Source organism: Mauremys mutica, chromosome 1 (genome assembly GCF_020497125.1).
Source record: "Mauremys mutica isolate MM-2020 ecotype Southern chromosome 1, ASM2049712v1, whole genome shotgun sequence".
In the NCBI taxonomy this organism is placed as follows: Eukaryota; Metazoa; Chordata; order Testudines; family Geoemydidae; genus Mauremys; species Mauremys mutica.
This window is the reverse complement of record NC_059072.1, coordinates 348232957-348260937: the sequence shown is the minus strand read 5'-3', so window position 1 is coordinate 348260937 and position 27981 is coordinate 348232957. Positions and strand designations below refer to the sequence as shown.

Sequence of the window (27981 nt, the reverse complement as noted above, 5' to 3'; positions counted from 1 at the left end):
TTAACACAGTACTCTACTGTATTTGTTGTTTTGTTGTTGTTTTGTCTCTGTTGCTGCCTGATTGCATACTTCTGGTTCCAAATGAGGGGTGTGGTTGACTGGTGTTCGTAACTCTGAGGTTCTACTATATTGCAAGACTCGTGATCAAAATTGCAAGCGTTGGCAATTTTGCGTCTCGGTTTACTGAGACTGGCGATTCTTGGAGCTATTTAACTAGAAATGATCCCAAACCACAACCCCAGCTCCAAACACCCACTAAACTCTGGGGAAATTAAAATCCAGATCTGAGCACAGCATATCGGGCCCATTTCTCTTTTCATGGAAAAATGTAAATGGTCAAGTTTGCTGGAATACACTTTGCTTCCAATCAGGGCCATAGAAATAAATTGTTGCGAGGAGGTGCTAATGTAAGAGACCGAGCAGCAAAAATATAGATATTCTCCACAGAATATCAGAGTGCTGGACTGTGCAGTGCCCAGATTATAAACAGGATGCTTCTCAGAACAGCCTGCCCAGATCCCGTCAAGCGAATCCCTCTCCAGAACGCAAAGGAAATGTATATCAAAGAGATGCTGAAAGGTTAGAAAGGCTCTGAGGACTAGTACGCCAAAACCTTGACAACGGCGAGGCTGTTGATGCGCTGAGACCGTTGCCTATCATGCTAATCAATATTATCTCATTGTTTCTTTTTTATTCCCCCATCTGGCTGCATCCACCTGTTCTCTCCTGTAGATTGCAAAGGAACAGGGAGTGTCACTTTGTTCTGTGTTGGAACAGCACAGCTCATAGGAGCTACGGTATTATAAACAAACAATAATACTGATAATCACTGTTTCTTTCTTTCAGGGGGAAAACCGCACTTGTTTGTGGCGCTCTCTGCTTTTCAGTGTTGTGACTCATTTATCACCTGAACTATCTAATCCCTGAAGGGAAAACCAAAAGAGCAACGGCACTTCAGTATACTTAAGCAGCTCCTTTGTGCCAAAAACTGCTCCATCTCTGGTATTGTTTACACTGAAATGAAAGCTGAACAGTGCTACGGTCTTAAAATAACTCGCTGTTTGTGACTCAGGAAACCCAGGGTCAGCAAAGTTTACAACCAATTTAAAGGGGCAGCGTAACTTCAAGTAATGATTTTGAACTCTGAGACTTGGATTTTTAGAGTTTGGCTACATTTCTTACGTCCTTAGGCATTCAGCTAAGAACTTGATCCAAAGCTGACCAGAATCAGTGGGAGTCTTTCTGTTGTCTGTTTCAATGGACTCTGGATCAGGCCCGGGTCAGAAATGCAACCCAAACACTTGCTCTACCAGAATCAAGGTGGAGATCACAGCTGTCCCCATTACTAGGAAAACCCAGTACATGTTAGAGAGCAAGGAGGGGCTTGATTCAAACATCCTTATCTGAACACACACACATTTTGGGGATGTTTTATAGCCAAAGCTAGATCCAAGATTCACAAATTCCTCTCCTCTCCCCCCAAATCTGATTTTTGGAGTGTTCAGAAGAGAGATCTCCATTTCACTTCGGGGCAGGGAGTGTTGACTGGTAAAGGGAGACAGATTACAAAGAAGGCAGGTAAAGAGGCTGCGTTATACTGGATCAGGGCATGGTATAAGTGATACAAAAGGGGAAGAAGTCAGCCAATCACTGGCGTCTAAATGAAAGTGGGCTGATTTTCAGAGGTGCTGTGCACCTGCAACGCAAGCTGAAGCCAGCTTCCACTGAAAATGCCATAAATCAATGGAAACTGGGATGCTCCGTGCCCCAGAAAGTCCGACCGATTTCATTTAGGTGTCTAAATACGAAGCTAGGTTCTAAGTGTGAAAATCTTTGGCCTTTACTCTTTTGTCCGCAAAAAGGCCCTTGACAATAAGGGCAGAACATTCAAACACGGGCACAAGGCTGCAACTGCAAACAATGCAAGGTGGCTCGCAGCACTTACCAAAGCACGTATGACTAGTCTGCAGGTCCCCAATGTGGGCATGCCAGCTGGGTAAATATACTTGTGCCCAGGTAACCAAATAATGACAGGGTTTGTGAGGCACAAGGGGAACACACACATTTTTCCACGCCCACTTGTTCTGCTCCCTTTTGAAAAACAGGCCTTAACCTGCAATGTATGTAATCTACTCTTGGCCACCACCCTTCAAACCATGCATGTCAGATCACCCAGTGCCCTGCATCATGAGTGCTAACGTGAAAAGAAATGAACATGTGCCAGGCACAATGGCAAGGAAGTAGTTGGACTTCACTGCAGCTGTTAATGTTTCCCCTGCATTTGAATTTAGCTTGGCAGCACAAGAGGCAGCAGCAGCAGCAGAGCAAGGACTCCACAGTAGTTATTTTTGTTCATGTCACCGTGTCACTGCTGTCTTTCACAGGGGTGAGGTATGAGGGTGGCATTTCTGAGAGTACTGAACTTCAGGTATTCAAGGGACGTTATATATAGAAAGCAGAGGAGGCTCCGTCTCCATCCATTGAACTGTTCAAAACTCTCCCAGATTCTAAAACCTTCTCCCAACCTTATCCCATATACTTCATTAATCTTCTCCCCCCTTCACACCCCTCCTTCTCTGCTAACAGCAGCCTGCTCGTGGTCCCTCCATGCATCCTCTTTGCTCTTCTGTAGCTCCTGCCATCTGGATGAGTCTTTCTGGATCTCCTGGCCGTATCTATTCCCCGTCTCGTCTCAAGTCTCATTTGCAAACATATCTTCATCACCATTATTATTAATTAACATTCATAATACAACCTCACTGAGCTAAATGACAATCGCTGCCTCCTGGAGCGCACAGTCTGAAAGACAAGATCAAGGAGGCCGATGAGACAAACAAGGGGGTGGGTCAGAGAAGATGAAGTAATGAAAACAATGGCATGTTTTAGCACAGACTAGCTGTGTGCGTAATTCTTAGCCAATCAGGTGCAGTAATTATGGTTTGTCACCTATCAGGCTTTTACCAGACAGCAGTTTCCTGCATGTGTCATGGCAGAGGTGAGGTGTGAGAAAGACTTGGAAAGAGAATGAGAGGGTGGTTAACACAGACTCGGGGCAGTTTGGGAGAAAGAACAAAGGTATTTGTGGGAGAAGCTGTAAGGAACTCATGTAGCCTGTGCAGGGGCGGCTCTACCTTTTTGGCCGCCCCAAGCAGTCATGCGCGGGAGGCGCCCCGGAGTCGCGGGAGCAGCGGACCTCCCGCGGGCATGACTGCGGAGGGTCCGCTGGTCATGCAGCTCGGCTGGACCTCCCGCAGCTGCGGACGGTTCGCAGGTCCGGCGGCTCCGGTTGAGCTGCTGCAGTCATGCCTGCGGGAGGTCCAGCCGAGCCGCGGGACCAGCGAACCCTTCGCAGTCATGCCTGCGGCAGGTCCACTGGAGCCGCGGGATGAGCGCCCCCTCCGCAGTCATGCCTACGGCAGGTCCGGTCGTCCCGGGGCTCCGGTGGACCTCCCGCAGGCGTGACTGCGGCAGGTCCACCGGCCCAGCCTGCCGCCCCCCCGGGAAAGGGCCGCCCCACGCGCGTGCTTGCCGCGCTGGGGTCTGGAGCCGGCCCTGAGCCTGTGCAGGGTTTGTAACTGAATTAGTATCGCTTAATCCCTACTGGTCATTGCCCACCAAAGGCTGCCTACACCAGCGACATAAGAACTCAGCGAGTGCCAATCAGCGTCTGCTCAGCGCAATGGCTGCCTGGCTCCTCACCTGCCACGCGCTGTGTTGCGTTCCCGGAATAAAGCCTGGTGCCGTTTCAGCTGAACCTGAGTCTGTTTTGAGTGTTAAATTGTTCCATGATAGCAACAGACCAATGAACAATGGAAGTTTGCATTGTGGGCACGGCGAAGGCAGGTGGGCAGGGCAGGACTAAACTGTAGCGAGCATGGAAGTAAAGGCAAGAGGTTTGTGTTTGAGGGAGTGGAAGAGGGCAGCTCCAGGAGGGAATGAAAGAGTGGGGGGGATATGGGTGGAGTGACAAGCCAGGTAAATGAGTCAGCAGTGGAAGATGATCCTGTGTATGACGTTATTATTTATTTTGCAAAAGAGCCTAGAAATCCCAGTGATGGAGCAGGACCCTATTGCACTAGGTGCTGTACAAACCCAAAACAGAAAGACAGTCCCTGCCTCAGACAGCTTACAGGGGCTTCTCACGGTGCTGACTGATGTCCCCTTCCTTGGGCCTTTTCCTTCATCTCTCCAGCTATTATCATTATGCAGCCCTCCGTATTACCAACCCGGATTGCTCAAAAATCAGGAGTTAGGACCTCACAATTCACGTGCGTGAGATTTCACCTACAATATATTTGGGATCATTGTTATATAGGCCCTCTGGTTTCAGCCATTAGGGTTTCACATTTTTCAGCCTTTACTCTGCAACCATGAGGGCTAGAGACGTACTTCCTTTTTTAATCAAAGTTTAGAGTCTCACACAATCACATGCCTCCCCAGGCTGGAGGCTTTAGAAAGGTCACCAAATACTGTGTGAGGAAACGTGGCAACACTGAACACTAGCATAGAGAGGGAAAGTGACTTACGCATGCACTCTCTCTCTGCCTGGCCCATTGCTGAAATGCAGCCATCTCGGGCTGGGCTAGAGTCTGTTCCCATACAGTGCTATGGGACAGCCAGTGAAGAATACCATATCCAGCTGGAAATGGCCAAGGGTTTATTCAAGATAGTCTCACAGGCCCTCACAGAAACTCTTAAGAAGAAGAGCATCCAGCTTCCAGATCAGACAGACAAGAAGGAAGAAGGAAGAGACAGTCATTTCTGCTGGGGACGCTAGAGCAGGAAGCTACCGAAACTTTTAGTTTAATGCACAGTGGGACTGAAAACTTCTTAATTTTTCGGAGCAGAAACAGCTCCTGACATTTCTAGATTACGTCTGTATGTAGTTAAGACCATGCAGGTGTGAGGAGACACAGCCCAACAACAAGAGTCCAGTATTCTCAGCTCTCCTTGAGCGCAACGCCCTGCCCTTTGAGCTGGAGGACCAGCTTAAGGCCCTGCATTGTGCTCTGCCATCAGACCTTCCTCAGTGGCTCAGACCAGCTCTCCTTGGAGTCAGTGGGAGCTTTGCCATTGATTCGGAATGGCTGCAGGCTGGGGGCTTCGGCCTGTCTGTGAGTGCCCATGAGTTCTTTTAGACAAAAGAGCTGCTGTCGCATTTGTGTTAACAACCTGCCTGACATGAAGAGAAATGGCTTCCAATGTGGTGCTGCCCAAGAGCCTGATCGTACAAGCCCTGCCCATGGCAGTGAACTTTGCTCATCAATTTCAGTGGGACCTCTTGAGGGCTGGACACTACTGCTTTCCCAGGCCAACTCTCTCCCCATTAATCATCCCCTTGTTCCCAGCAGGGCCAGCAAAAGAGACCCAGTCTCTCCATGAAAAGTAAATGTTGGTTTCTGGCTGTGACGTTCAGTGAGACAATAAAAGCACAGAGAGTTCTTCTGGTGATTGAGCTGACCTTTGATTCGAATGCCCTGGCGTTAACGCTAAAGTTTTAGTGTCGGGACCATAGGTAACTCGGGAGCCCTCCATCTCTCTCCCAACCTCATCTCAGCAGCGCTTGCTGTTGCATGCAGAGCTGGGGAGAAACCCAGGCACATGCCCATCTGAATAGACAACACGAGGCAGAAAACCCGGGTTCATTCAGACTAGTCCTTAGTGAGCCTGGCCTTTTATTCCGAGTGTTCCCACAGTCTCTGCCATAAAACCAGGGGAATGTCACAAGCCGAAGGGTTTGGGAAAAGGACATCAACAGAGGACAATGTGGGCAAGAAATAAAATCACATGTAAAACCCTTCCAACTCTTTTTCACTGTGTTACCACATTATTAAAACTGACTGGGAGAGGTCACTGCTCCTAAATTCTGATTAATGTCACAAGCTAATCTTATTCCTTCTCCAAAACCCAGACTTTTTCTCTCCTGGAATCTGATCCTTAGACTTGGGGTAGGGACTGTATCTTCTTCCATTAATGTATTATTATTGTTATGGTTTATATTACAGCAGAGCTGAAAGACCCAAGCTGAGATCCAGGCCCCCTTGCGATAGGCACTGTACAAATACATAGTAGGAGACAGTTGTTCCCTCAATGTAAATAGGCAAGAGGCAGGTGTGACGTTGTGCAGTCTATATGATTTTATAAAAAAACACGCTAATGAGTGAATATAAAGTAACTGGAATATGCTTCATGCAAAAGATCTCTTGTAAGGTATCATTACAAAGCTTATAATCTACTGAGTGTGGTCATCCTATTTCTATAAATGTATCACTCTTGTATCTGAAACTAGAACTATGAAATATAACTCTGAGGGCCTATTGTAATTATGCAAAGTGTGGGCCATGAATGATGGTTTGGAACCTTGATGGCTCCCATCAACCAGGACAATTGACTGTGCATGGCTCTGTTTGCCATCTGTTTGCAAGCCTTCCTGTGAGTCAGGCTGGGAGGAATGAAGGCTTGAAGTCATACAGTGACATGTGATCATGTCACCTGAACTGGAATCCATCTTAACCTGGTGTCTTTCAATAGAGAAGGGCGGAGGGGAGGGGGGAGGAGACAAAGGATTCCCGCCTTATGCAAAAGATATATAAATAGGTGGAACAGAACAACAGGGAGAGCCGTCATGAGGAATCCCCCAGCTACCACCTGAGCTGGAACAAGAGCTGTACCAGGGGAAAGAATTGTGCCCAGGCCTAGAAGGTGTCCAGTCTGAGGAAAAAAACTTACTAAAGCATCTCTGAGGGTGAGATTATCTGTATTCAGTTTGATTAGACATAGATTTCCGTGTTTTATTTTATTTTGCTTGGTGACTTACTTTGTTCTGTTGTCACTACCTGGAACCACTTAAATCCTACTTTCTGTATTTAATAAAATCACTTTTTACTTATTAATTAACTCAGGCTGTGGCTACACTTAGCGCTTCAAAGCGCTGCCGCGGCAGCGCTTTGAAGCGCTAAGTGTAGTCACAGCGCCAGCGCTGGGAGAGAGCTCTGTCCGTACTCCACCTCCCTGTGGGGAATAACGGACAGCGCTGGGAGCTGTGCTCCCAGCGCTGTGGCTTTGACCACACTGGCGCTTTGCAGCGTCGCAATTTGCAGCGCTGGAGAGGGTGTGTTTTCACACCCTGCTGCAGCGCTGCAAATTTGTAAGTGTAGCCAAGCCCTCAGAGTACGTATTCATAGGCGGCAGGTTATATACTTTTGTGGTGCTCGGGCACCAGGAATATTCAGGGCCGGGGGCCCTGCTCCAGCAATATTTGGAGTTCGGTCTCTCCCCTGGCCCTGCCTGGATCGAGCCCCGGCCCCCACTCCCCTATGCATCTCTCCCCCCCGCCACATCCCTGCCTGAAAGAAAGCGGCACATCCTCTCCTGTGCCTGTTTGTGCTGCCAGTGTAGCACATTCCTACGCAGAGCAGCTCCCGGTAGAACTGCTGTCTGCTGCCCCAGGGTCCTAGCGCCCCCCATCCCCTAATGGCAGGGCAGGCTGCCCTTACCCTGCCCTTCCGCCCTAGCCCTGAGCCTCTCCAATGCCCCAAACCTCTCAGCCCCAGCTAGAGCCCTCATCCCCCCGCACCCTAATCCTCTGCCCTAGCCCTTAGCCCACTGCATCATGCACCCCAAACTCCATCCCAAAGTCTGCACCCTGCACCCCTCCTGCACCCTAATCCCCAGCCCAGGACCTGCACCCCAGACCTCCCCCCCAAAACTCCCTCCCAGAGCCTTAGGCAGGTGGGGGCGGAGTCTGGGGGGGCAGAGTTGGGGGGGCGGGTTTTGGGCACCACTAAAATTTCTAAAAACGTGCCACCCATGTATGTATTAATACCTGGGGGAGCAAACAGCTGTGCATATCTCTCTGTCAGTGTTATAGAGGACGAACAATATATGAGTTTACCCTGTATAAGCCTTATACAGGGTAAAACGGATTTATCTGGGTTTAAACCCCATTGGGAGTTGAGCATCTGAGTGTTAAAGACAAGAACACGTCTGTTAGCTGCTTTCAGGTAAGCTTACAGCTGTTAGGGGACGTGATTCAGACCTGGGTCTGGGTTTGCAGCAGGCTAGCGAGTCTGGCTCAAACTGTTATGTCCTAGGGGCAGCCGGTGTAGGAAGCAATCACTTGAGGCCAGAGAGCAGACAGCTAACCAAAACCTCCATTTTATTTACAGAAACAGAAAGCTCACTCAGCCGGTTGAAACCGGCTGAGCTATCCCTTAATAGTCTAACTCAGTTGCCATAGTAACAAAACCCATGACAACCAAATACACAACACAAACCAGGCTAGGGTGACCACATGTCCTGATTTTATAAGGACAGTCCCGATTTTTGGGTCTTTTTCTTATATAGGCTCCTATTACCCCCTACTCCATCCCAGTTTTTCACACTTGCTGTCTGGTCACCCGAAACCAGGCAGGGCACTGAAGTCCTAAGCTGATGGGGCAGGAAAGCGGGGGCAGTCTTGGCACATCAGTTGACAGCTCCCAAGGGGGGTTCTGTGATCCAACCCGTCACAGTGGGAATGGAAACAGGCAGAGGAAGGCAAAGTTACTTGTCCAAAGTCAGACAGCGAATTGGTACCAGGTCTGGGAATAGCACCCAGGTCTCCCAAGTCCTAGGTCACTGCTCTGCACTGGTCCAGTCTTTCTCAACATACAGTGTCACGCATACTCATGGCCACTTATAAAAAGTGAAAGTTTGATCTCCAGATACATATTTTATTCAAAGAAAATTAAATTAGGCACTTGCATTCCACCTCCCCCATATATGCAAAATACACCTTGGCTGGGTTTTGGCTGGAGCCCTCATACGATCCTAAAGAGGGTTAATGACACAAGAAATATCTTTAGCAAGACTCCCCCCGCCCCAAACAGAACATATGAGAAAGTAGAGTTCACAGCTGAGATCAGGCTGCCTGCTCACTGAGGCAAGGGAAATACAGATGGTTAGAAATGGAATAAAATAACCATGAGCTTGTGTTTCTTCAGCAGGCCACGTCTAAGTGTTCCTGGGAGTCCTACTGAATCATAGAATCTCAGGGTTGGAAGGGACCTCAGGAGATCCTCTAGTCCAACCCCCTGCTCAGAGCAGGACCAGTCCCCAACGAAATCATCCCAGCCAGGGCTTTGGCAAGTATAGCCATGAATGACTTTCACATAAATGAGGGCAATATAGTCTACTAAAAAGTACCAGCATAGGCATGGAGTGAAAACCAAGAACCCCTTACCATAAAATGTACAACACATGTTATTACTCCATGCTCCAAAACACCTCCTGTGCCCCCCCACACATGCTGACTGCACACGCACATACCCCATAAAATGAGAAAGGGAACTGTCGTGGGGTGACTGGTCCCATTGGGTCCAGCCCCATCTGTGCCTCATTCAGCCTGCCTGGGGAAAGCTGTCACAGCCAAATGACAGGTAGATTATGTGGCTAAACCAGTTGTGGCCTGATAATAAAGGAGAAGCCTCCAGAGAGGCAAAGGAGGAGAGAGGGCGGACAGCTCAGGGAAGAGGATGCCTGCCTGCCTGGCCCCAGAAGGAGGGCTGTGAGCCCTCTGAACCAAGGGGGAGAAGAGGCGTACTGTGAAGCAGAGCTGGAAACTGGCTACAAGTGGGCTGGGGGAAGCTGGCCCTAGTCACAGCACAGATCCCAAGCAGGAGAGTGATGGGACTTCTGAACCAAGGAGAGGAACCCTTGCCTTAACCACAACAGAGGCACTAATCAGGAGAGCTGTGGGAATCCTGAGGCGAGGAGAGGAAGTGTCTGGGTCTGAGGGGCCAACCTGTCTGCATTTTGAACAGACTTAATAAGTAAGACCCCACAAGGGGGAATTGTACTTTAAGTATCTTGGTGTGTGTGCAAATTATTGCAAGACCCTGAGGACCCTAAGTTAAGCCCCATTGGACCAGATCAGCAGCTGGCAAAAATCAGCAAAGCTCCAGTGTCTTGGCCTTTGGCTATACCTATTTACACCAGCTTAAGATCTGGTGAAAGGATTTTGACCTAGGTTAGGGAGAGTCTCCCAGGGTCCCTGGCAGGGGCCTATGGCAGAACAGATAATAATTTCACGAGTGTGTCAAACTGGGTGCCAGCGAGGTCAGATGACCTGCCCAATGTCACTGAGTGCGTTAGAGAAGTGGGAGACCCAGGACACTCCCAGCGCTGTGATGTAACCACTAGCTAACATTCCCACCCACTGAATTGTGATTTACTCACCATCTCCCAGAGCTCTGCTGCTGGTCGACCGGACTAATGATCAGGACTTGTTCTGTATCAGTGAGCACTGGCTGAGCCCAGAGGAGGATTTCAGCTTACTTTTAGAGCTACATAGATCAGGGTCTGTAGCAGAGATGGATGAGGTGGCAGAGGTGTAGTCAGGGAAGGCTGTTTGTTCCACTGGATGGGACATAAGGTTGGGAACCAGGAGACCTGGGCTATTTCCAGTTGGGATCAGACTTGTTCTGTGGCCTTTGGTAAGTCCCATGACCTCTCTGTACCATCAATCACTGCAACAAATGGAGCTAATGTGCTACACAGAGTGAGTGTAGCAAAAATAGAACTGTACTGTCTTCCTCCTGCTAAATCCCTGCTGTCACGGGAACAGTACAATATGGATTCTCACTTTATGTCGACTCATCATTAAGTAGGGTAAATTTGGTATGAGTTTGATTGTGCTCTAGGATGGATTAATCAGGCCTGAGACCAGAATGAGCATCATAAAGCTTGCACATCACAGTGTCGCATTGCATTCAATGACCTATTGCGATGCAAATTCTGTGTTCTTCTGGAGTGAAGGGCCCGGGTCCATGGGCAGAAATGGGAGAGCTCAAAACCAGAACTTGGCTCCAAATAGCCAGGGGATCATTGTGCACTGGCTTTCAGTTAGCAGGTGTGGCAATTACCAGGTGCAGTCTGGTTTTTGTTTTGTTTTTTTTAATAGCACCAATGCAGCTTTAGTGAAAGCTCTGAATAATTCCATGGTGCGATCTGAATTTGAACATCTCTTCTAACGCCTTGGGATGTGTCTGCTGAGTTTGACATTGCAGACCATCAGAGCCCTTTTTAAGACTGAGTCAGAAATTGTGCTTGGCAGGCTGGCACTGCATTGAATGGCTTCTTTTCCTACAGGATTCACCAACAGCTATTTTGTGTCAAGAAGGGATTTTTGTTCCTCTTTGCTGATGTCATGCCAGGGTCCTTCAATGACCTACTTCTGGACCTCTGCAGTTTAACAATCCTTTTGCTCCCTTGGGGGTGAGTTTATTCGTAAGCACAGGCTTGTTTTTGACTATGAGGTTGATGATATCCAGACTTATATTATGCTTAAGTCCAGTATTGATTCTGCTATTTCTGGCTTGTTTTGCTAAATAGAAAAACTGTCTGCAATAAAGTTTCTTCCAGTTTAATGCAAGCAAAACAGCAACTACTGTGATCGGGTCTGCTCTAGCTCTTGAAAAAGGTGTCTGCTGTTAAACTGAATCCTGATGGCCATGAAATTATCATCAGATCGGAATGAAATGTATTTAGCCTGAACTTTCTTTGTAAATTTATGTTTGCAAGATTATCAAGGGTTCTTTATACCACTCATACAAAATCATTGCCAAGGTGACGTCCTGTTTCACGCGTCAGCCGCTGAAGGTTGGGTTTGTGCTCTTGTGACGCTTTGTTTGCTATCCTGCCTGACAACCTTTCGGCAGGGTTTAGTTTGTGCAGATTGCAGCTGCTCCATTATTGACCAAAATGAATTAAAGTCGGTTACTATTATTGGTTGCATTATTATGATAGCATCTGTGAAGCCCAAGCAACCATCAGGGCCTCCTCATGCTAGACATGTAGCAAAGAAGATAGTCCTTGCCCTGGAGAGCTTACAATCTGTGTATCAGATAGGATGCATCAGGTGGAAAGAAAGGACAAATGGGGTGGGGTGAGGGGGCTGAAAGGATGAGGTAATAATCAAACAGAGTTTAATAGAAAAACAGTGGTCTCAGCTCACCACTTGCGTACATAATGCCATAAGGGAGTGATAATGTAGGCATCACAATAGAGGTAGGTTTTAAGGAGAATTTAAAAGAGGATAAGGTGGTGATTTCATGATTCCTGTGTGACGAAATGGAAATTTTTGGTAATATTTTTATGAGGTCTATGTGTACCTCAGTTTCCCCCTATACTTTGTATTTCTACCTGGGAGGAAACAGGATTAAGTCTGCTCTGAGGGCAGACCAAGAGACACAGGGCATGTCTACTCTACCACATATGTTGGTATAACTTACGTCGCTCAGGGGTGCGAATAAGCCACCCCCCTGAGCAACATAAGTCACTCCGACCTAAGTGCCAGTGTGGATAGCACTATATTGGTGGGAGAGGTTCTCTCATTGACCTAGGTACCGCCGCTCATTGGGGGTGGATTAATTAAGTTGACGGGAGCATAGGCGTCAACTCCATGGGTGCTTTGGGGCTGCAGCACCCATGGGGAAAAATTAGTGGGTGCTCTGCACCCACTGGCAGCCAAGCTTCCCTCCCCCCACCCCACCTCATCCTCTCCCGCTGGGAGCGCTGCATCCCTGTTCCTCTGCCTACCTCCCAGCGTTTCCCGCCCGGCCACCGCCAAACAGCTGTTTGGCAGCGTTAGCACACTCCGGGAGGGAGGGGGAGGAGCGGGAACAGGGTGCGCTCAGGGGAGGAGGTGGGGCCGGGGCAGGGCCTCCTGGAAGAGGTGGAGGGGGCGGGGCCAGGGGGAAAGCGGGGGTCGAGCACCCACGTGAAAGAGGGGAAGTCAGCGCCTATGGACGGGAGAGCTCTCTCCTGTCGGCTTAGAGCAGCTACACTACAGAACGTACAGTGACACAAGTGCATCGATATAGCCATGGCCTTAGGTGCGTGTGTGTCACCCAGCGGTCTGAGCAAACTGAATGGGTCAGTAAGAGGACTGGCTGAGGCCAACCCATAGCAATGGAAAATGCGAGAAGACCATGGAAAACCACAATGGCCAGAACATTGACACACCTAGCAATCAATGACCCAGAGGAAGGGGCTTTTCCTCACCTCTCAGCTGGAGTTGTGAACTCAGCATGGCCCTGCCTGGAGAACACAAAGCACCAGGAGGTGACCGGCAAGGAATAAAGAGTTGGTTTCTGAATGAGGCTGGTGGCTGTCTCCTGGGACTGACTAAGGAGGTCAGAGAGAGAGAGAGACTGACATGGAGTTCACCTCAGTTTGGCTGGTGAATTGCTTTGGCTTGACCAGAATGGCCTATGCTTTAATCTCGATGTCTCTGTGCTAACCTAAGGGCTTCCAGTGCTGTGGGCCAGTTGACTAATAAATCCTACTTTGTTTCGAAAATGCTGCTTAGGTGTCAGTGCTAATGCTTGCTGGGGTGCATTAGTCCCTGAGGAGCGGACACATCTCTGCCAGGCGCCTAGCTCAGTCTAGCTCAGAATTCGTGGGGCAGAATTCACGGTGTGAAGCAGGCATGCTGGGGCCCAGAGGCTTGAGGCGAGGAGGTGGTGGGGCTGCAGGACCTACCCTGAAGGAAGAGTGGGATCCCTTGGGGGTCTGCCGCACTTGGGGTACCTCCAAGACACTGTTTAGAAGCTGGGGCGTAGCACCAATCCTGCAGATCTGTGACGTCGTGATAGGGAAGTGGTCCCCCAACTTTTCTTATTGCACCCTCCCCTTATCCCTGTGCCCCGCCCGGGAGCTGAAACTGGGGCCACAGCTGGGGGCAGGTCTGGGGCTGGGAGTGGAGCTGCAGCCGAGGGCAGGGCTGGGGCTGGGAGCAGAGTCACAGCTGGGGGCCGAGGCTGGTGGCACGGCTGGGGCCAGGAGTGGTGCCCTGGCTGGGGACCAAGGCTGGGGCCAGGGCTGGAAGCCAGGGCTGCAGCTGAGGGCTGAGGCTGGGGGCTGAGTGGCGTTTCCTTCCTACCCCCCGTGGGGGCTGGCTCGGGCCCTGCTGCGCCCCCTGAATTTTCCTCCATGCCCCCCCAGGGGGCGCACCTCACGGTTTGGAGACCTGTGATAGGGAGTTTTTGATGGACATATTACGCCATCCTTAATCTATATTCACTGGCAGTGGGCTCAAGGCAGCATCGATTCTGAAAGTTCGACCTTGCCTGATGCTCCCTTGTTTAGCTGGTTCAACAGTCCCGGTTGCCACTGCACCCCAAGACATGGGCCAGAAGTTGATTGTTATATTAGGGCTCCCCACATGTCCTTAGGTCAGGTTAGATACGTACCCAAAAGGCGTTCGCAACGCAGGGGACACCAGCAGATATTAGAAAGAATAATGGAATTGGGAGACACTCGCAGGATCCCCCTGCTGCCTGTGCCCCTTTCCAGACGGCACGGCCTTTCTTCCATGGCCCTTTTAGCTGCCTGCGCCGTATGGGAACCTGAAGGGCTTTGTGGCGTCTTTTCACCACGCTACAAATGTTGCATGGTGTGACATTGAAAAGAAACATCCCTGCTCAGCCAGTGCATGTGGGGAACACTGACAGGGGCTGTGCTGTCACTGCAGGTCTGCGTAGACCCTCTCTGGGCAACACAGAGAAAACGGGCAACACCGGCACAAACCAGAAATCAACGGTATTGTGTGCAGCTGAGGACGCCTTTAGTGCTGGTGAATCAAATGCGACTCTCCTATTACACAGAACTCCACCTGTTTTTACCTGTCAACTGCTGCCAGTGTCTCACCTGGGTCCAACAGGGACCATGTTTAGGGATGGATAGGTAACTGATTCCCCTTGACCCAATCACTCCTTGGCTAAGCCTGCCAACTGCAGAGGTGGTTCTGTGATGTGGACAGGATACAATGTTTCTTCTAGAATCTCCCCCCATTAGCCTGTCTCCTCCATTTGATCCCACCCACGTCAATCAGCTAAACGAAACCTTTGAAGGAGAGGATGTCCCACTGCCAAGGCCCAAAGCCCTTGAAGAGACTGCTGACAACAACTGAGAATGTAGAAAATATACCTTATAAGGCTCAAACCTGGGACAGAGAGGTAAAAAGATGGGAAAGAAAAATCTTATGAATGGTGTGCTCTACTGCATGCCATTCTGAACTATCTGTACGTTACATCTCATCTGACTTAGCCCATTAAACCTCCCTGACATCTCAAAACCATGCTCTTCGTTACATCCTAGCTATCTATGGTTTTATAAGGTCACTCATCACCTTGGTATGGAAGTGCCTTTCTGATGGGGAACTGAAGCATGGAGAGTGATTCAGTGACTTGCCTAAGGTCACCCGGGAAGCCTGCAGCAGAGCACTTCAATCTCAAGAATCCCAAGTCAGTGCCTTTAATTACAAGACCATCCATTACTGTGCCACTGAAGAAATGATCAACATCAGCTCCTGGAAATGGCAAGCTGAGCGAGCTTCAGTGTTGGGGAAAGGATGGAAAACAGAAAGCTACAGTGAGAATTAATGAGGGAGCAGGCAGGATCAGAGCCTGCTGCCATGCTGTGGAAGTCAGAGAAGTGCTGGAAGGCTGGGAGGAATCTGGAACTCCTGGGTGGGAAACACTGGAGAAAACTTCCCATTTAGAAATTAAAAGGCCCATTCCTGCTTCCATTGACATCAGTGGGAACAGAAACAGGGCTCAAGCCCTCTAACTCACACTCCAATCTAACAGAGAAGCTGGATTCCCAAGGGGAAGAGTTGGGTTCTAGCCTCCATTCTAGACCACAGTCTGACACGTGAGGCCATGTTTCATATTCCAGACATAACTCTCACTGTACCTGCGTTCTCCTCAGACTGGTTGAAGCCACAGATCTGGCAGATACTGCGAACCCACTTGTTCATGTCCTCCTCCGTCTCGGCCACCAGGTAGAAAGTCCTGTCGCTGGTCTTGATGTCGAAGACGTAGCTGTCCTGCAGCTCCTTCTTGTTGAAGGTCAGCCCTGCATCCACCTGCTCACAGAAGTTGAGGTTGATCACACGCAGAGGCTTCTTGGAGTGGTCATTCTTGTAGTACTCCAGGACGTCCGGGTCACCGCTCATCCGACCGCTGCGCAAGATGAACCAACGTTTCTTCCATGCCTGAGGACCAAAGAGAAACAGTCTTACCCCTCCGAAAATACAGAGATCCCACTGGCCAGCATTCCCCATTACGCAAGTCACTTAAAACTGCACCAGGGAACATACGGCAGCGTTGGGCAGGCAGTGCGAATGAACTGGGAGACATAAGTTATCTGACAGAGTGACTTGCCGAAGACCACGGAAAGTTTCCAAGTCAGGACTAGAATTTAGGAAGTCCTTGATCACACTGCTATATTCAGCTAAGTGTCCCATGAATGTCTTGTGTCTCTCTGGGTATGTCTACACTGCAATGATGATGTTTGCCACTTATGGACAAGCCTGCCCAGAACCCTAAGTAGTTACTTGGGAGCTAGCCTGTGCTGAAGTCCGTGGTACCACGGCTTCACTGCTCTGCTGCCCACACTAGCAAGGTTGAAGCTAGCTAGGGTACATCTACACAAGCTGCACTCTCACCCTGTGATTGCAACGTAGTCACACTCTCAATGCCAAGTGATCTGCAGGAAGATGTTAGCAGCAATAATCACGATGAAATACATTTCAGTAATGCAAAAGCACCGCATCCGCTTTGATACAATGCCTCAGGGAGGCTGCCTTTCTTAGATATCCCCGAGAGGCGTTCTATCGAGGCTTTACAGTAGCAGGGTATGCGTCAGAGAGCTGCCTACCCCGTGCATGTTTAAATGCCAGTATTTCAGAGGCAAACAAAGCCAACGTGAAGCTGCTGTTTTTTAATATCGGGAATCGTGCCAGGAAGATCTGTGGAGAATCCAAGCTTCACTTGTTTGCAAAATCTTCTGTTTCCTGAAATGTATCAAATTCCATAGCAAAGAAAATGTTATTCGTTCTCAAAGAACCATTCCTGTCAAGACTAACCCCGGGAACAGCCTCTGGCGGTTTATGGTGCCCTAGGCAAACTGGAAAATAAATGTGACTCATGACTCCCCGATTGCTCATGTAATGAACGTTTTGGTGTCCCCAATATTTTCCTCCCATAAGCAAACACCTGTTTTGTACGTAGGAAAGTGCTGGCTGAGTGAGACATGCTTGAAGGGCTGGTTTTCAGATCATATGCCTTTTGCCAAGAAGCACATGTGTTCGCAGAATGCATATTGGCCCAGCTGCTGGAGGCAGAGAGCAGGAATTAATCTGTGACCTGAGCTGGAATGTAAAAAACCCAAAACAAAACTGGGCTGTCACGTTAGCTCTGAAGCAATCTTGTGAAACATGCTCAGAAGAGACCGGTGTTCAGCCTGCTGCCTGGGCTTGGGGGATGCCTAGCAGGATTACTTATATTTAGCATTTTCTAGTAGGGCTAAATTGTGGCTCTAAAGAATAGTCTTTATGGGGATGTGGTACGGAAGTCCCCCAGCCCAGCAAGAGCTCATCCGATTCCAGCCCAATTTTGCAGACACTGTAGGTTTGTATAGAGGTCCTTTAAGCACCGAGTGCTCATCCCAGCTAAATAAAATCCACGAGAAGCAGAGTGATCTCATGGCTGCAACCCAGTTTGAGGACTCCTAAGTCCAAATCCTGATTGTGACAGATTCCCTCTGTGGTCTTGGGCAGGTCACTTACCCGCTCTGTGCCTCAGTTTCCCCATTCTGTGTGAGGTGAATAATAATCCTGCTTTATCCAGCTCACAAGAGTTCTGGGAAGGTGGATTTGCTCATGTTTGTATGTCATTTTGAACACGCAAAATAAGTGCTAAATATTATGATTAACAGAATTTAAACCCAGATGGGATGATTGTGATCCTCTAGTCTGATCTACATAACATAGACCATAGATTTCATCCAGAGATAGACCTTCCGAAGTTTGTCCAGCGCTATCCCCACATACGTCTGTATCCTGTTGCTATTATAAAATGGCACAACAGTATGGAAAGCACTTCAGGAGAGGAAATAATTGATTTCTGGCTCTTCCTTAAGATTGTATATTATGATCTTACAATGTGGTGAACTCAGCTTTCAAGGAGTCAGTTGGCACCGGTAGATGCTCAGCACATTTCAGGATCTGGCCCTTGTGTGTAATCACTATGCTTGGAAGTAGAGTTGGGCCCAAGCTGCAATGTTTGACTCCAGATCCAGGGCAGATGGAGGGTTTTGATTTGGTTCATTACAGACATGCGATCCAGCTGTGGAGTTCAGATCTCGGTCAGGCTTCTCTCCCCTGCTCTGATCCCTTTGTGCTGCTCTGGCTGGATCTGGACAGCTGAGAACTTTTGTTGCATGGGGGGAGCTCTCAGCCAGCTCCAGTGCATGGGCATATTGAGGAGGGGGGCATGGATCTGATTAGCGCATGGTATGCTTCAGCATCCCCAGCTAGACCATTGCCAGCTGACATAGGTTAGAGTAGGTCATAGACTGCAGTAACCTAGCCTGGGATTATCCCAGAAAATCAGGGAGCCATAACCAGCTCAGTGATGGTCCCCTGCCCCCTCTCTTACACTGAGTGGATTGTGGTGCAGGAGAAAATCCAGGCTCTAAGTCTGAACTTCCCCAAGGTTCAGGGGTGTTTGGATCCATGGTCCTAGTTTGGGACCATGCTTCCTTGGGAGCTTCAGAGATTTAACCAGGTGTGAATTCTGTTTTGTAACAAATCTTTATTAAACCTTTCTGAGTGTGTTCCTCCTTTGCAGGTACACCTGTCTCTGTTAGTATCCACGCGTGTAGGAAAATGCAGGGCCAGAGTCTTGACTGGTATAAACTGATGCAGCTCCCTTGACTTCATTGGAACTCTGTGAGTTTACACCACCTGAAGATCTATCCCTTCCTCTTCAATCAGTTACATTAAAACCATTTACATCGTACATGCATGAAGGAGAACAAATGTGTTTATGAGAGATAAACTCGGTGTCAAACTTGCATTACATTGACAAAGCTGCATTTGTTGATAAATGGTTTATTGCAGATAGCTTGCTGACCATTTGCCAAGCTAAGTAGAACTGTTTTCATTTTGTTCCTGAGGTTCACATGCTTTTTTGTTGAATAAATGTCAGTTTTATCTATAAAAACCACAGGCAGTGAACACAAACTCACCCAAAATATTTTGTTTAACAGGCTAAAAGAAAAAAATGTAGGCACACACATAACAAAGCCCATGACCACATGCATTCTGGACAGCCCCCGTGCTGCTTTGTGATATTTGGTGGCTTTTTTAAAGCCCCAGCTCTTGGAGTCATGGTAATCTCAGCTCTCATTTTTTTAAAAAGTTAATTTTTAGCCCTCATGGTTATGGATAAAAGCTTGAAAATGTGAGCCTTAGTGGCTCAGAAACCAACAGGCAAATAAAAAGAATCCCAAATTTATTATTTTAAAAAAACGCATAATTTTAAGAATCAGAGGGGTAGCCGTGTTAGTCTGGATATGTAAAAGCAACAAAGAATCCTGTGGCACCTTATAGACTAACAGACGTTTTGCAGCATGAGCTTTCGTGGGTGAATACCCACTTCTTCGGATGCAAGAAGTGGGTATTCACCCACGAAAGCTCATGCTGCAAAACGTCTGTTAGTCTATAAGGTGCCACAGGATTCTTTGTTGCTTTTACATAATTTTAAGACAATCTCATGATTTTTGAATGCTTGGGATTGGCCATGCTGCAGACGCAATGCATCATCTGCACGGACTGAACTCAAGTCCTCCAGCACCAAGGGCCTAGCCCGGGGCCTGAGGTAAGATATTAATTACCATGCGTAATGGGTGGCAGAATCTGGCTCTAAAGGTTTCAAATAAATTTGACCCCCCCGGTACCCAAAACTTGTCCAACCGAGGGACACTTTGGTGGCTTGCCAGGAGCCCAAAGGTTGAACCTAATTTCCATAAGATGGAGAAGATTGCAGCCACCGTCATCTTTAATACAGGGATGGAAACTACAGCTCTGATCATGCAATGCTTCTGATCTGAGTGACCTATTGAGATGGAACATCACTTGCTGGGACCTGTAGTAGGCTACGTAGCCATATTAATGATGAGGGTGACTATAGTGTGCATGATAGAATTCTCTGCACCTTGGCTGCTACTGATCTGACCCAATTACATGCAGCCAGCAAAAACAAGAGTAGGAGAAAGGAAGCAGAAGTTTTAACTGGAGGGCAGGCACTAGGTTGTATACATTCTGTCTGTCTTAGAACGGCAGAGGAACCTAATCATGCTGGTCTCTAAATACCGCCAGGGCAGAACTGGTACAGCATCATGAGAAAACAGGAGAGGTACATTGAAAATCAGTCTGGAATGGTATTTGCTTTGGCAGCTGTCATGTTATCCCAGAAAAAGGAAACTATGGCCACAACCCTACATGGCTGTGTATTCATAATAAATAATAATACTTCACACTTGAATTACATCAGCTTTCATTTATCAACACCCCACTGACAAGAAAGTTGTGTCCATGTCACTTATATTGGAAGCAATTCAGGCCAGGGACCTAGTCTTGTCTTTGTTGGTAATGAATCATGAATAATGATTGTACTGTAGCTATAAATAAATAATAATCATAATTAATAATAAAGGCAAAAACATCACTCAGTATACTGGAGATGATGTCAGTTACAGAAGATGTGCCGTGAGCCAGCCCTTATCATGCAATGACTTAGGAACTGATGGCATAAGCTGGTATAGAATTCAGATTTTCTTCTCCAGCCTTCCTCTGCAGCGTGGGGCACGGGTCACTTGCTGGAGGATTCTCTGCACCCTTGAAGTCTTTAAACCATGATTTGAGGACTTCAGTGGCTCAGACACAGGTTTGATACAGGAGTGGGTGGGTGAGATTCTGTGGGCAGGAGGTCAGACTAGATGATCATAATGATTCCTTCTGACCTTGTCTATGAGAAGCAAGGAGGATCTTCCTTAGCTATTATAGCAGTACAGGACTCAGCAGTGCTGATTTGATCCAGTAGAGGACAGTGGTGCACGTACACACTGTACATCTCAGAATAGTACTTATTGTGTCCACTTCATTCTGGTCACTGTTGTAGTGCATTCTGGAAGGCCTGTTCTGGTATTTAGACTAGCTCTGTGAGAATTCAGTGACCCAATTAAGAAAGAAAAACCTCTGCAGTCATTTCTCTGAACAATCAGATTTTCACTTCTCTTCTTATAAAGCCTTATAAATAGCCTTTGTTTGCTTCTCCAAGATGTGTAATCTAATTAGTTTTGCGCTAATTCTCAAACTGGCTGTCGATGCCAGGAAACCAGGCACAGTACAATCTTACAAATGCAGTGGAGCAACGAATTGTTCAGCGATACAACTCACCAGGCTGGCTTTCAGATTTCAATTCAGCTTGGGAAACAACCACAACCTTCGCTTTGCCATGACTGCTATTAGAGGAACTAAATATATAGAGGTGTGTGTGCACACCCCATCTGCAACCATTACAGAAAAAAACTAATAGCTCTTTTTTATCTCCTATTTCTGTGGTTCTACAATAACAAGTCCGCACGCCACTGTCCCTCACAACAGCTTTCTATACTTGCAAACATTTACCCCTTTAGCCTAGCTCCATGAAGAGAACCACCATTAGCTTCCGGGTAATAATACTTAGCACTGAAGAGCTATAGGTCTCACACCACTATACTGGAGGATTATTATCCCCATGTAGTACATGAAGAAACAGAAGAAGAGAGAGACAAGGTGCCTGCAGCAGAGCTAAGTCTAGAATCCAGGTGTACCCTAAGCATTACAAAATCATGAGTCAGCCCTCCCAAACCATGACATTCTTTTTTAAAAGATTTAAAAAACACCCAATACATTTGGGGTTCTTGAAGAAGAAGAAGAAGAAAGGTGAGGTTCTCACATAATCATCTGACTCCAGGAGCTGAGTCTTTAATTAAAAACACCAACTAGCATGAGATACGGCAGCACTAGAAAGAGAATTTCTCATCATCACTGACATCAAACCCATTACAACTTCTGCACTACTTTGTTCTGTATCTTATCAATGGACAAACCCATCCAAAGCCCCCTGTAGTCAATTTGAACACAACCTCAGATTGTCGATAAAACCTGGTATCTACTCATACAAAGAGAACATGCCCCTGCATGTGAATCTCATTTATTTTCTTACAAATCAGTTTACTGTAGTGTTGTTGTAGCCGCATCAGTCCCAGGATATTAGAGAGACCAGGTGGGTGAGGTACTATCTTTTATCAGACCAACCACTGTTGGTGAAAGAGACAAGCTTTTGTGCTTACATAGAGCTCCTCTTCATGTCTGTTGATATTTTTACAGAAGGAGCAGTTTGCAGTTTCTGTGTAACCTAATCTAGCTCGGCATTCATAATGCTCATCACCATGGCTACTACACTCCTAGTACTACACTCCTAGTCAAATTCCTTTAAGTTACATTGTGTCCCCACCAGCTAAAGAGCAATTTATCAGATTTTACAGGTCTAGCGGGAACTAATGCCTTGTGTCAATTGTCCTTGGAAGGGGAAACGATGCCTGCACTGAAGTATCATAAAAGCAAAGGCTTTGATACTTTAGAGTCTGATCTAAACCCCACTGAATGTCAATGGGAGCCCTTCCATTGGCTTAATGGGATCAGGCTAGATGGATAATGGGCCAAATGCAGAGGGGATGCAAGTGAGGTTCCTTTATGTTTATTTCAGGCCTGATTTAATTCCCTTTGAACTTGGGGGTGAGTTTTTCCATTAACTTCAATGGAGCTGGATCAAGCCCTTAGACTCTGAATTTTGCCCATTGCGTCCATCGTGAGTGAAGTGTCCATAGCAGGTAGAGGTGATGCTGTTTTCCTGCCTGCCTGTCTTTCTGATAGGCTGAGGAGGGATCTTTCTCCTACTTCTTTGAATTTTGTACAACAAAAAGTCAATGAACGTCTATTTCAATTTCTCTCCCATTACATTCTTTACAAAGTTATCTCTTGAGTTTCCATTGTGCCTTGTGGCTTCAGTATCTATTTCTGCCATGTGATCATTCAGACTGTGTTTTCTAGGAGAGGGCCTTTGCTTTGAGTATTTCACTGTTGTAATGTAGCCTGCTTGAAGGAAGCCTCTCTGAAGTGATATAGAGCAGTATCATATGCTGCCTTTATGGGTTTGGCCTAGTGTGCTGAGCAGTGAATTTATCTGATTGTTTCATGGGGCTGGAGGTTATTGCCATTCAGATTTAGTTACCTTAGGCTTTCTTAGAGCACCCCAACTTCGTAGTGTCTGGGAGAGATGGGAAGGGAAAGAGTGGGATGAAGTGACTTGCCCAAAGCTCTAGGATAAAGACCAGGTTGACAGCTTGGCCTCTCTGGTACAATGGAACTGTGTCACAGCCAGGTCATGGGTGGCTAGACCTGGCTGTGACAGCACGCCAAGCGCATGCTTGGGGCGGCAAGCCGCGGGGGGCACTCTGCCGGCGCCGCAAGGGCGGCAGGTAGGCTTCCCTCGACGGCTTGCCTGTGGAGGGTCCACTGGTCCCACGGCTTCAGCGGACCGTCCGCAGGCAAGCCGCGGAAGGCAGCCTGCCTGCTGTGCTTGGGGCGGCAGAATTCCTAGAGCCGCCCCTGGCAGGAGATCAGAAGCAGGAAAGAAACTGGAGATAGGAACTAGAGAGAGGATGGGTCAGGATACCTGGGGGTCTGAGACTGGAGACAAACTGGGGAACCAGAAGTCAATCTGGGTCAAAATGCCAGGAATTCAAACCAGGGAAGCGGGAGCAGGGAGCAGATAGCAGGAAGCACAAGATGCATGCAAACGCTCCACAACCCAGTTGTTCACACCGCTTCCTTTTCCTGCTGCTGGCTTCAGTAGGGCCAACGGGCCAATCAGCCACTCTGGGCCTCTGCCAATCTGACCTCAGGAGCGGAGCCTCACACTGGGGCTGGGCTTCATGGGTCTCAGCTAAGCTATTGCTAGGAGGGCGGAGGATTGGAGTGGGGCTGTGCCCATGGCTGTGTTCTAGACCCCTGGGTTGTGACACTCTACGATAAGAATAAAGCTCATCTATGCAGGAGCTAGAGCTTCTTCAGGGGACCGTCTGTAACTGTGGACCAAATTCCCCCACAAGCTAAGGATCTTCCCCACCTGCGCTACTTTCTGCTCCAAGTCCAAGGTGCGCCTCTTTGACCTTGCCTTCTCTCATATGGATACATAGCAACATGTACATTTAAACACAAGTCCCTACCAAAACAACATCCAGGAGAGAGGATGAGAGAACAAACGACAGGTGACAGAGGCATTGTCACGTTGCTCAACGCACGACTGGAAGGAGCTCAGATACTACAGCAATGAGTGCAGTATAAACACCTATCGAGCATAGAAGATGGGCACACAGCAGGTCAATGGAAGAGCCAGGAAAAGAATGCAGCCCTTTGAAATCCCAGTTTTCTGCTCTAGTCATGGGCCCACACTGTCTCTCACAAAAAACATTCCCTGTTCCCAGTTTGGTTTTCAATTTCCAGTTTTTGCTTATTTCTGGTTCCCTCTATTTCCAGTGTGTGTGAAACCTTTGCATACTTCTATTTCCCTAGCTATACAAGAGCCACTCATTTCACTCCCATGTAGCTTGATCCAAGGGTTAAATTTGTTCAATAGCTGGGTTTTTTTTTTTTAATGGTGGAGTAGGGCCAGTAGCTTAACAGCTATAAAATGATGTTTGTGTGGTATAAACTTCCACTGTGTGGTCCTTTGTTCATATCAGGCATCTTCTCCACTAAATTATGGCTGTTTAATGGCCTTTAGATCACTTTAAAATATTTTGATTCCTCATACCTTACTTCTTTTTAAGGCAATTCATGAAAAAAGAAAAAAATAACAAAGACCTCCCAGCACAATGTATTCCTCTCAGCCTCTGATCATCAGGACGATTACTTAATTGTTACATGAAGACCCATCTGTGCCTATTATAAGAGGATTCTACTGAACCTCTTAATAGAGCAAGGACATGTTATCCCTCAGAGAACTGTCCAGTTTCCAGATGGATGATACTTGGAAACTGGCTGTTTTATGGGTTTGAGGCCAGATCCTCAGCAAGTAGAAGCTCCGTTGGTTTTATGGGCTGCGTGCACAAGGCTGGGGGGTGCTTTATCCACAGACAGGAAAAGATTTTTATGAGGCATGCTTGACTGAGTGAACGAGGAAGATTCCTGGTAGGGAGTAAGTAGACTGGGTCAAGAATCTGGCCTCCTCTCTGCCAGGGACCTCCTTGGTGTGCTCCCCATGTGACCTGTTACCAACCAGATAATCAGATTGTGAACTGTGCAACAGGGAGGTGGAGCTTGATTCTGGAGGAAGATGTCCGTGAAGAGTGGGTGCAAGAAGCAGATACCTGGAGGTTAAGAGGAAGGAGACAGTGGCCCAGGAAAGAATGTTTGCAGGAGAGGATGCGTCTCTTGGACAGGCAGTTTAGGAGAGAATCAGGGTGTTTGTGGTGAGGGTATGGGCAAGGGAGGCAGGAGGAGCCAGCTGAAGCACACTTATCCTTAGTGATGGAGGGGTTAATGCACGTGTACACTTCCCATTCGGAACAGGAGGCAGGTAATAGCTTGCCCTGGCACATGCAGTGTAGTACTTGCCTTCCCTGCCCGTATCCTAGTTGACATGAAGGGGGAAACTGCAGCAAAAAGATGCTGATAGCATCTAAGCAGGGCATTCAAACTGCCTTTCACTGGTGAGGCAAGGAATTCACTGATAATCATTCAGTCACAGCAATGGCTGATAAGAAGGCCATGGCTATGGCCATTACAGGGAAATACATTTGAGCAGAGAGAAGAGCATGTGCTCTGCTTGTGGGGCAGAATAAGGTTAGATGAACGGGTCCGCCTGATCCGGGCACTGTTTCCACCCATACACGTGGTCACCAGAATTGCCAGCATGACCTTCACTGCATTCAGGGCTTGAGTGTCCTGCCTGCCCATACCACTGGGAGTGTAACCCACTTCAGGACTAGAGCAGGGCGGGGCTAATCTGTGGCTCCGGAGCCACATGCGGCTCTTCAGAAGTTAATATGTGGCTCCTTGTACAGGCACCGACTCCGGGGCTGGAGCTACAGGCGCCAAATTTCCAATGTGCCGGGGGCTGCTCACTGCTCAGTCCCTGGCTCTGCCACAGGCCCTGCCCCCACTCCACCCCTTCCCGCCCCCTCCCCTGAGCCTGCCGTGCCTTCGCTCCTCTCCCTCCTCCCCAGAGCCTCCTGCACGCCACAAAACAGCTGATCAGGAGGTGCGGGGAGAAAGGGGGAGGCGCTAATCGGTGGGGCTGCCGGTGGGCGGGAGGCGCTGAGAACGGGGACGAGGGAGCAGATGGGGGGCTGCTGATGTATTACTGTGGCTCTTTGGCAAGGTACATTGGTAAATTCTGGCTCTTTCTCAGGCTCAGGTTGGCCACGCCTGTGTTTGGGCATGGGCCTTTGTCCCCCTGGTGGTTGGTGCACGTAAGAGGTGTATGATTCTGCTGCAGCAGGCAACTAAGGGATTTAAGGATAATCCTGGCCCTATCAAAATCAGTGGGAGTTTTGTAGTTGGTTCCCACCCACCCCTTTTTTTTTTAGCGCGAGCAGCAGCAGAATCACTTCTGGCCATCTTTCGGCTGGTGTGAAGAACTGGAACCTTGCCAACCACCTAGAAGGATGGTATTGTGATGTCATTTAGAAGGGGAAGAGGTGGTGTGGTGAACGTAAGAGCTACAGGCCGATCTCCTTGTTGTCCATGCCAGGGAAGGGGTTTGCGCATGTTCTGCTGATGTGTTTGGAGCCCCTGCTACACTGGAAGCATGGCCCCCAATAGTCAGGCTTTATGAGGAACAAGTCCACATTAGACGCCATTTTGGCCCTCTGCTTGTTGTCGGAGATACAGCATGAGTTCAGGAAGCCCCTGCCTGGGGCGTATGTCATGCTTAAGGCTGGGTTTGATTCGGTTGACCGAGTCGTGCTATGAAAGGCCTTAAAGGGTGTTGGTGTCCCAACCACTCTGCTGGACTTGATTAGCAGCTGCATAACGGAACCACTGCCCATGTACGTCTTGGGAATCGGATGTCAGCACCTTTTAAATCAGTATCTGGCGCCTTGGCCCCTGCACCCTTTTGTCGGGCAATGGATTTCATAATGCAGCATACCTTGTGTGTATGTGTCTGAGGACCCTCTTGAAGTTCGTGTCTCACAGGGAGCTGAGCACATTGTCAGCGTGTAATGACTCCTATAAAAGGAGGAATAACACAGCCTATAGGGAACTGGCAAGGAGATGGACCTAGTATGGCCTAGTACAGTCATTTCCGACCTCTAGATGCCATGGGCTGGAGTCTGATCTTATACCCGTGTAAAATCAGGACCAACTCCACTGACATCAATAGACTGATAACCAGTGGAAAACCTAGCATAGGTGGGAGGAGAATCAGGCCCTACAGTCCCAGGTCTGTATGAGCAGACTACAGTGAAGAGAAAGAAATGGCTCCAAATCCCGCCTGCTTTCACCAGGACTGCTGCCCCCCCGCTCCGTAGTTAATGTGCACGTAAATGGTTTTGTGTCTGCATGAGTCTCCTTTGCAGCAGCTGCCGCTAATACCCCCTCCCCGTTTTCATCTGTGACAAACCCCTTCACATAAAGGGACTAACACCCCATTAAACACATTCAGCCCACAGCCCTTGGCCTAGCAGCTTGGCAGAGAGCAGAACTGATTGCGTTTCCCCTGCCAGAGGAATTCACACTCCAGTGATGTGCTGGAAGAGCCGTAACACGTCTAATGGGATGCTGAGCGGCCTATCTTGGGGTGGGGGAGAGGAGCTGAGGAGTCCGAGACGGGTCCGCAGTCTCACGAGGAGGCAATGGTCAGTGGTACAGCACAGGGAATGTGGAAACGGCTCCCCAGATTTCCAGCTCCGTCTGGGGAGGTGAGAGGTGGGGAAACACAGCTCCAGGGGCAAAGGCAGGGCAGTCAATCCTCCAGAGCTGCTCCCACTGCCTTCTAGGGACTCTGACACTGCCACACTCCAAAAGGAACAGGGTAA

The 27981-nt window shown here is 48.4% G+C and overlaps 1 protein-coding gene across 2 annotated transcripts in view; it reads right to left on the bottom strand.

Moving 5' to 3' along the window:
- GAB2 (GRB2 associated binding protein 2) overlaps positions 1-27981 on the bottom strand; it is a 222015-nt gene that overhangs the window by 61182 nt on the left and 132852 nt on the right. For both annotated transcript variants that reach the window (XM_045020929.1, XM_045020920.1), the window contains one exon: positions 15739-16039. In XM_045020929.1, coding sequence (XP_044876864.1) covers positions 15739-16000 — 262 coding nt within the window. In that variant the 5' untranslated portion in view covers positions 16001-16039. The remainder of the gene's footprint in view (positions 1-15738; positions 16040-27981) is intronic.